The following is a 10,043-nucleotide window of genomic DNA, read 5'->3' on the forward strand; positions in this document are numbered from 1 at the left end:
GATGCAAAACTGCAACACTTTGCTTACAGAGGTCAGCCCGTTTCCAGAGTAACCCTGAGGAGATCTGATTTTGCTCAAGAGAGGACGTGTTGCAGCAGAGAGGTGCGGTCCTGAGGTGTGGGGAGAGGCACCGGTGCATGACACCGAACAGAGGATGATACGGAATCCTGGGACGGTTTGGGTTACCAGAGCCCAGTCCACCCCCTCTGCAGTGAGCAGGGACATCTGCAACCAGACCAGGCTGCTCAGAGCTCTGTCCAAGCTCACTTTGAATGTTTCCAGGGATGAGGCTTCTACCACCTCTCTGGGCCAGTGTTACACCATCATTGTAAAAAACTTCTTCCTTATACCTAAACCAAACCTACCCTCTTTGTTTTAAAACCATTACATCCCTATGAGCTTATCAGGAGCAGCTCTGTTGTAAAAGAAATACTGTTTAGTACTTCAGGGCATCTTTTAAGTAAACGTTTCTGTTGCTTTATATTAATACTAGTGAAATTCAGCCTTTTCTATAACAACACACTCCCATGTGAATAAAATCATTTTTGTATTACCTTCCTATGTTATTTGGTACTGATGTTTACAAAAAGGAACCTGAAACAGTAACAGCTTTACTCACTTGGATGGTGATGTTTCTCTCAGTTTGTTCTGAAGATGATACACTTCATCAAGATGCAGATTTGCGATTTGCTCTTCTTCAAGTTCTGCCTCATTTGCTGACAGTAGGTCTTTAAGGTTTTGCGCTGTCCACATATCGGCTGCTTTTGAAGGCTCTGAATTCCTATTTTCAGTGTGGATATCATGATCCATCAGCTGATGGACACCAGAAAATGTTTTCATTTCTTGCACAGCTGTATCCTGCACTTGTGTAACATGTCCTTCCACTGGTAAGGCTGTGTCACTCCAAACTCTGTTGCAAATACCACTCGATAAAAGCTGGTCAGAGTTCTGCAAATGCAACACCAACGTTTTGTACTTTTCAAGCTCAGACTTCATATTCTCAATTCTTTGTTTCAGTTCTTCTACATTCTCTACAACTTCACAGTCATCAAGTGCATCTACACTCAGTTTGAGAGAACGCAGGCACCTGGACTCAGTGGCTGAGTCAATGTCCTCATGTTCCATGAAATAAAACTCTTCATTTATCTCCTTTAATGAACACTGGATATTCCCGTTGCTAATATTATGATGATTTTGCATTTCTGAAAAACAGGAAGCTTGGATGTGAATATTAATATTTATCAGACATTCTGTTCTTACACAGCACTAGAATTCATTTACTTCTACAACAACAGAATGAAAATGCAGAATAATTACAATGTAAGTATTGGACTTACGACCTCTTTCTATGAATTGCCCATTAATTTAACTTGCACATCAAATACTTCAAACTCCTTATCACCTTTCAGATAAACAACACTCAAAATACACCCACTTTTTTTTCCCAAGTGATTGAGAATTCCTTTCGCTATATGCAATCCTGAGTCAGAGACCCACGAAGCCGAGACCTTTCCAGACGATAAACTCAAACGTAAGGCACCAACATTTAAAAGCAGACTCTCTGACTTTAAATGCTTCTTTCTAAAACTTCTAATTAAATATTCTTTTTCTCCTCACTTCAAAAAACCCATACAAAATGAAGTGGAGCTCAAAGTCAGTGGAATTTAAAAAATATTAGGAACAAAAGAGTAAAATTGGAAAAAGGGGTCACAATAATTGCTTTTTAAAATATGTTCTAAACTAAAAAAAAAATGTTTGGGGTTAAAGGTTTTACTGGCACTCATTTGGGACGCACAGCACATCTTTTAGTGGTCTTTGCCATTGAGCAGTAATGCAATCACCCCCCATTCAGACCAATAAAAGCCACATATTCCTACACATATTCTATGTTTACAGCTCTGTTTATGTTGGGGGCTACACGTGCAAGTATCTAGGAAAATGGTTATTTTCTAGTTACCCGCAAATTACATTTTCCCCTTCTATATTAGCTCTGCAAAAGATCACTAGGAATTAAAACCTCCCTTTTGGGAGCCATTCATTGATCTTGCAGAGGTCTTAACACTTTCAAATTGGGTTTCCACAGAGAATGCCAGTGCCCAGGTTCAAGCTGTAAAATCAGCACAAAATCTCAGGTGGGGGCAGCTGTATATGAAGGCCCAAGTCAAGCCTAAGCACAAGGGAATAAAAAAAACAAATACAACTTAAGAGCTGGGGAAAAAAAAGAACTTGCAATACTGGGATATCAAGATATTCGCAATGAAGGTTAGATGTTGCTCTCTGCAGCGGCACACCGTTACGCGAGTCACTCGAGAGGTGACAGAATCGCAGGGCAGAAATGCTCCCAAGCAACTGTCTGTGTATGAATTCAAGAAGAGATATTGAATAAGGGAACGCAGCACTGAAGTTCGTTAGTCCCTCTTCTCCACCAGTTGGTTGCTGCAGTAACACAGATGTCAAAGAAGGTTGTGGACTGAGATGGAAAAAAAGCAGATACTAGATGAACTCTTAAACTCTACAATTCTCATTTCATGCAAACGTTCCAGATAACAAAAAGACGAAATAGAAACAGACATTAGGGAAGAAATATTCCTGGTTAGAATACTGGTTACAGTTTTCAATGAAACACTGCCCTTTAATTAAAGAGCTCTTTGTGCATCTACGTGTCCACACACACACAAAAGGCACACACAGAGCACGATCCCGCAAACCAAGTGACCAGCTTCAATGACACAACTTATCCAAACAAAATTAATGATGTGAGAAAGGATTACAAAATTGGCCCTATCCTCTGTACTCCATACACAACACGTTAACTGGGTTATTCAAGCTCAAAAGTCTAATGCATGATGCAGAAACACGTAATGCACGGTATTAATCCTATTTACATTTTCATTAAATGATTCCATTAGGTTTCAACCTAGTTGAATGCCTTCAAATAATTCAGATAAGCAAAATTCTATCATTCAATTGCTTCATTCCAATAGTTCAAAACTAGATGCAGAAGCAATAAGTAACAAACATTTAATTCAGAGAAGAGTCCAGAAGCGAGAACATTAGCAACAGAGATCGGTTAGGCATACAACATTACTGGAAACCAGACTCATAAATCCCAGTGGCCCTTCTGAAAACACAACCCTTAAAAGACCAGCTTGGATCCGCAGAGCAATTAATCCGTACCAGCTAAGACAACAAGATTTAAAATCCATACATAATGGCAAGGGAGACAGTTACCTGCACAACTCAGAAATCAGAAATTTCTTTATTTTTATACCATGCCATACAAACACTCTACCTTGATAGTTCTGCTGATTTTCGTCCCTCTTGCCTTCGGCATCTGGATCAACACTTCGCAACTCCACCTGGACCTCTCTATTATCCAGATGGAGCAACGAGTTAACTGGAGAATAGTGGGAGACAGTAAAACGGAAGTCAGTAAGTGACTGAAAAAACCCATAAAGTGGGGACAGTCAAAAAACAACCAAACAAAAAACCAACCTAAAAACTACCCTACAAATACAAACCTGGTTCTCTGTCAATTTGGAACAGGAAAATCATCTAAGGAAGAACAACTATTGAAAACGTAATACAAATATTACTTGACAGTAATGTCTGCACAGATTTCTAAAACACTTGAACTAATGATAACTACTAAGAAAGCGAATTGCAAATGCTTCCTACCAACAAGTGAAGAGAAATGTCTGCAAGTCCCCTTTGTAATGTAACAGTTAATCAATTCTTAGTGCATTTATAAATGTTTTCCGTTAAGCTCAGAGAAAAGCTTAAAAAATTTCTCCGGAATGAGCACTGATCACAAATTAACTTCCTGCAATGTCCCACTGCAACAAGTCTCACAACGACGAAGCGTGCAGGACAGCAGCTACCCGGGGTACGGGAATCAGCGTGGAAAGGCCATCAGAGGGCTGCACTCCTAACAGGTTCCCTTTCATTTCAGGAGCCAATTCAAAAGCAATGCCGTTCTCAGAGTTCTCCGTGGATTTTGCAAAATTAATTGCTACAGTTCCATCAGCTTAAGTATTTATAATAAAGTTGTGCCGTATCTGTCCCTCACCACCACAATGTTATCATGAACAAAGCCTCATCAACCTCTGCGTTTGACAGTTGCTCACTTGCTCCTTGATTAAATCTTATATTTACACTTCCCCTACCCCCCACCTACCCTTTAGATCTCTACTCGGTGTTTAATTTAACTGCTAAGCAAATTTATTAATTTTTTTTTACCATTCCAAATCTTTATCTAATAGCCACTGTTGTCTGCCTTACCATTTGTCATACTTTGGCAATCCAGATTATTTTGTCAACAACTGAGTTTAAATTAACCCAGCCACTCTGGAAACGGACACAGGTGACTTGACTGATCAGTGGAATATTGGAAAAACTTATTCATGCAGCATAAACAAATACAGTCGTTTTATACTTTCCCATCTCCATTACAGACAGTTTTCATTAGACTTGGCATCCTATAAAGGCCATTTTTAATCTACCTAAACATTGACATATATGTGTGCATGTGTGGGCACCCTGTGAAGCTGTCATTTATATACTTCATGCCACGTATACACAGCACTTTCTATTCCATATAAAGCCGTTTCACATTCTAATGGCAAAAATAAAAGAAAAAAATAGGTGTTTTTCATGATCTATACATATTTGCCTCCCCAAGAAAATTGTAAGATTAATCTGCATTGTACATATGTAAAAATGATCTGTTTTTACTTTCGAGTACAAGAAAAGAAGCCGCTATTTCAGGTAGTATCATAAGTCATTACATTTGCTCTTTATTCACCTCTCACTGACGTGCTTCCTTGTGCAGGCTCTTCTCGAGGGTTTGCAGTTACGGACTCATTCAATGACAACTCTCCATTTGCCTGTGGCTGAAATTGTTTGGTTTGTACTTCACCTGCTTTCAGATCTTCACAAGGTGCCCTGGTCCGATGCTGCAGTTTTGAATCTGACTTGTGCACACCCAAGCTCAAAGGCATGTTTTCTAGCGGTCGGGATAATTTTGAGAGAACGGGCAGATGGGACTTCCTGGGCAGGTAAGCAGAATCCACCTGAAAAAGGCATCGAATAAAATGAGGAGTTGATAGCTTGCATGTAACACCCAAACATTAAAGGGAAAATGAAAGTTTTCTGGGCAGATCTCTCAGCTGTCACATTAGTTTTGAAAATAAGATTGTGATCATCTTGCAACATGAGAAACAACTGTTCAGAGAGGAAAAAAACCTTCTCCTCCTGGTTCAATTTTCTGTAAGTAACTGCTGCTTATGCATCCAGAGCCACCCAGCGAACGGCTTCCAGTTCATGAAAAAAGAGAGCAACTTCAGCACTGAGTAGCAAAGGCTTTTAACCAGCAGGTGTATCAGTTAGCTCTGAATTTGGAAAATAGTCTCTCACCCAAACTGCCCTCTCTGACTGCTACTTCCCACTCTCCTCATTTCGATAGCCCACTGTTTCTCTTTAACTCTTTTTTTTTTCTTAATTGAGGATCCTCCTGATTTTTCACAAATTCCCGAATGTATGTTTCTTCCCTTGGTCACCACCCAACAGGTCCTACTTCACACCAGCCCACTTCCACACCTTTGAGAAAAGGGACATAAAATTTTACATCAGCCACAGAGGAAATGTATTCTGCAAGAGAAATTCTTTCTCAACAAGAATAGCTTCTTCACCCTATACACTCTATAAAAAATTGCTTCCGCAGGACTCCCATTTCCTACTGTAACGGCCATTCCACCGTTTGAGTTGGGGGGAGAAGTGAAATTGCTTAAGTCACCACATTCTGGCCTCTCACCTTTTGGAGACAGCATAAAATGTATGTGTCTGTGTCTAAACCAGAGAGTGTAACACGGTGCTATCTCCAAAAAGATAAAAACTTGCTATATGTTGATGAGAGTTGGGAAATTGTGTGCAATAATAATAAAAATCAATAATGGCATGTTCAGATAGATTTAGCTTATTTTTTTGCTGTTCATTTTCTTCACCAGTGTCGTAAGTCCCGTAATTTCTTTTACCACCCAACGTATTCTGAAATACCTTTCCACTTTCATTTCTGAGCAATTATAGTCTTTACACAATTTAAAATAATAAAAAGCCAGTTCTATTTTCCTAACAACACACTCAATTCCTTTTGTACATACATGAATACAATATCATTTGGAAGCTGAAAAACAAATCCAGGCGGGATGAACTTCCTGCTACTTTTACTAAACTACACTAACAACGTAGAACAATTTCCAGGTGTCTCAGGGCTGTTGTACAGGCATATATGTCACCCAGATTACCCAAAGTCCCGTTCAGTTGGCTACATGAAATTATTTATCAAAGCAAATGATCCACAAGAAAGCTTTTAAAGCAATTGACTCAAGGATTGCACCAAGGTTGGAACTGATTAAACCAGAGAGAATCTGGCAAACGGTGAATCAGAATTCTGTTCTGAAAGCCAACGAAAACAGGAACTTGGGGGGGCAGAAGAGAATTGCAGAAAGAACTCTTTCCTCCCCAAGCACAATCTTTCTGAAAGCTAGAAAATTTACCACCAGTAAGGAAAGTTTAAAATCCTAAGAATGTGACTGAAGATGCTCTGATGCATTTTATTACATGTAAATTGTTTGGTCAAAGAAGACACAGTTTTTATGAGTTACTTAGGTTTTCATTTTTCAGGGGCATCATAACCTAATGCTGATGGGCGTGAATTTTCTAGGGTGTTCGTCAAGGGCCAATCATACCTGCCAAACCCTCTTCCTTAAAATCCCAAACGGTGCTGAGGTGCTTATGCCTGCACAGAACGAACTCTTACCAATTTCTCTTGGTTTACAAGTCCCTTCCTTCAAAAAAACGAACCCAACAAGACCAGGCCAGAATAAAAATCAATTGTTCCCAATTGCTTGCTCACAGAAATCTCTTGATCACTGAAGTCATGGAAACCATTCTTTGCAGGAGGTGCTACAACAGTCTTTACCAGCAGCACACAAAATCAAAAGCAACGCTCTCCTTTGTCTGCTCTGCCAGAGCTGAGATCTTCAGAGTTTTCGACTTGACTTCTGTAACTGCTACTGAAACAACACACATGAACTCTTTGATAGACATTGTTTTCACTACTTTTTGCCTGGGCTCACAGCCTGCCTGCACACAAAAGGCTTGAAACCTCACCTGGCCCAAGCAAATTGCGTCTGTACTCACAAAACACACTCTGTGCACTCAGGTTCCAAACAAATACTAACAACTGCCCCCGCAGTTTTAGAAAGTATTACCAGTTATGCTTCTCTAAAAGCAAGACACAACGATGTTAGTAAAAGCACAGAATGAAGATCTGAGTTGGTTGAAATCTGCCATCAGCTCTTCGCCAGCCTGCTCTCTGACTCCGTGCAAATTTTCCATTTTGTACACTTCATTTGCCATTTAGACTTAGTAGGTTCTCAGTTCACAATGCTCTGGTTCTGCACTTGATGGGCATCTATGCAGAGATATAAGGTACTACAGAATTAGGCCATTACACCATAAACTATGTCTTTTTCCAAAAGCTGTAATATTTACTAGTGTCTGGCCCCAGTGAGGATTGAAATTCAATTAATTAATGTTCTAAAGCACACTGAAGTATGCGATGAAAAGCTCTGAACATTAAGAACAATTATCTAAAATACATTTGGCTTACATCTCTTGTTCTAATTTTAAAAATTACACAAAAGTAAGATTTAATATTAGAAATAAAACATATTTTTCTCTTTTATACATCTATTCCCTAAGTACCAAAGAGAGAATCTTAAATAAACTTACTCCATTTGTTCTCCTTGTTAAAAAGAGTCTTTCATGCTGTTCACCCTTCTTGTACACATTTTCTTGCTGATGTTCTCTTTCTGCATTTAATCTTGAATATTTTGGCTTTTCTTCTGAGGTTCCTTTTTTGTCTTCATGTTTGAATTTCATGACATTACTCTCTAAAGTCATTGTTTGTGTAGCTACATCTTTCAATTCCACTTTCAACAACTCAATATCCTTATTAATCTGTGGCACTGCGTCTGGATAAAGCTTCTCTTTCTGCTCAGAAGTTGATTTCAATTCTGCTTGCTGCTTTAAGAATTTATTGACCTGCTTGAAATGTTTGAGTTCAGCTCTTAGTTGAATAATCATTTGCCTAAGATCTTTTTCATCCTTTTTCTCTATATCTTCACTGGAACATTCTTCCTCAGCTGTGTTCAGATGATCTAACAGTTCATTTACAATTTTCATTTGTTCTTGTCTGCTATACTCAGGGAAGGGGAAAGAAAAGGCATGAATTTTGATTTTTATTTAAGCAAACAAGAATACCGTCTAAGAAACAATTTTGCAGTGGCTTGACATCTTTGAAATTCCCAAGAAATTCTGGTTTTCCTCACTAATGAATTACTAACAAACAGATATAACAGTTATACCATAAATTATCTCACAAATGCTTTTCTCCTGTTTATGATGATACCTGCTCTACCGCCTCTCTCCCTCTTTGTGAACAGATATCAAACCTCTGGTAACTAAATCAAGTACTGATGTGACACAGTAATATAAGAAATACGAATGGATTTTCCTAAGAGTTCACTCTCTGACTTGACTACCTGAAAAATAAAATTCTACCAAAACCACAAGAGACTTTAGATGTCGAGTTTTTCTGAAAATCTGTCCCTGCCTGTACTTCTGATGTAACAGGGAAGGTGGAAAAATGAGAGAGCAGCCAAACGTCTGCAAAACCAGCTCACTACCGAACTGCCCCACAGGCACCCAGTGGTCCACGGACACCAGTCTGGAAAGCAGTGTTTTAAGAGAAACGGAAGCCAAATAAGAGACATTTAAAGAATAAGCAAGCCCTCAATTTCCACAGACAATTTCATGCGTCCAACAGAGAACTGTTTGTGCCACTAAACCTATAAAAAGCAGCATTTAAAACAACTGCATCTGTACAGCCAACGTTTGAAATGGAAGAAGCTAACTAGGCTTTTTATGTCTTTCTCTGGCATCTAATGCCACTAGTGAGAATTCGGTTACGAAAAGCGCAGGCTCATCACCAGCCAGCCTGGTCATTTATACTTCAGCAATGACAAGATTACACACCAGAGTGGTAAAGATGATGGTGCTGGAACCACTCATTAGCAGACTTTTAAGTAAAGTTAACAAATAAAATGATGTTTCCTATTCATCACCTAAGAGAGTAGCATCTCCTTATTTACCTCTAATTAGTGCTTTGACACCTAAGACCACTTATGCCTCTTGGAGAGTTTTAAATAGTAACGTAAAAATATGGAATTTTGGCGCTAAAATCAAGCGCAGTGTGTGTTGAACACAGAAAATGGGATTTGTCTTGTAAAAATCCACAGGACATTCTGCTACTCGCACCGTAGAACACACGAGAAAGACCATTCCTATGGCTCTGCACAAGCCACGATGGCAGCTGAGGGGCCAGTGCTGGCGGGCAATGAAAAACGTCACCTAATACTGTACATTGTCATTGCAGCGTGGAGGGAACTAGGAATGGAAAATAAAACTGATCACCAAAGCTCCAATTCAGTTTTCAACCAGGAGATTAAGTGGTGTCAGTACGACACTGGGGGAAAACAAAACTAGTCAGGGTGTGAGTTTTCTATAGACCTTTTTCTCCGTTGGGAGTTGTCCAGTTCCTATGGAAATGTTTCAGCTGGGAATTGATCAAACCTAGGGCTTATACAGATGTAGTTACACAAGTATTTTCTTCTGCACGGAAAGTGACCTAAGTACTTAAAACATGGTTCATATAAATCATAGAATCATAGAATGGCCTAGGCTGGAAGGGACCTTAGAGATCATTTTAATCCAGCCTCCCTGTCGCCAGGGACGCCACCTCTCGAGTAGATCAGGCAACACATGGGGACCGAATGGGAATCGAACCCGCGACCTTAGCGTTGTTAGCGCTACGCTCTACTGACTGAGCTAACCGGCCCCCAAAGCCCAGTCCTACAAGTGCCTACACTGGAATAACCAATCAGCCAACTGCAGGGCACGGGCCCAGAGCCCTGAACCGC

General features: G+C 39.7%; 1 protein-coding gene across 1 annotated transcript in view; it reads right to left on the minus strand.

Annotated features, from left to right (window-relative positions):
- The window catches only part of CDK5RAP2 (CDK5 regulatory subunit associated protein 2), a 73,253-nt gene that overhangs the window by 24,082 nt on the left and 39,128 nt on the right, over window positions 1–10,043 (minus strand). The window contains 4 exon segments of the mRNA XM_009865395.1: window positions 620–1,202; window positions 3,293–3,397; window positions 4,805–5,072; window positions 7,795–8,260. Of these exon segments, the coding sequence (XP_009863697.1) occupies window positions 620–1,202; window positions 3,293–3,397; window positions 4,805–5,072; window positions 7,795–8,260 (1,422 nt within the window).

This window comes from Apaloderma vittatum, unplaced genomic scaffold, assembly GCF_000703405.1.
Source record: "Apaloderma vittatum isolate BGI_N311 unplaced genomic scaffold, ASM70340v1 scaffold5830, whole genome shotgun sequence".
NCBI lineage: Eukaryota > Metazoa > Chordata > Aves > Trogoniformes > Trogonidae > Apaloderma > Apaloderma vittatum.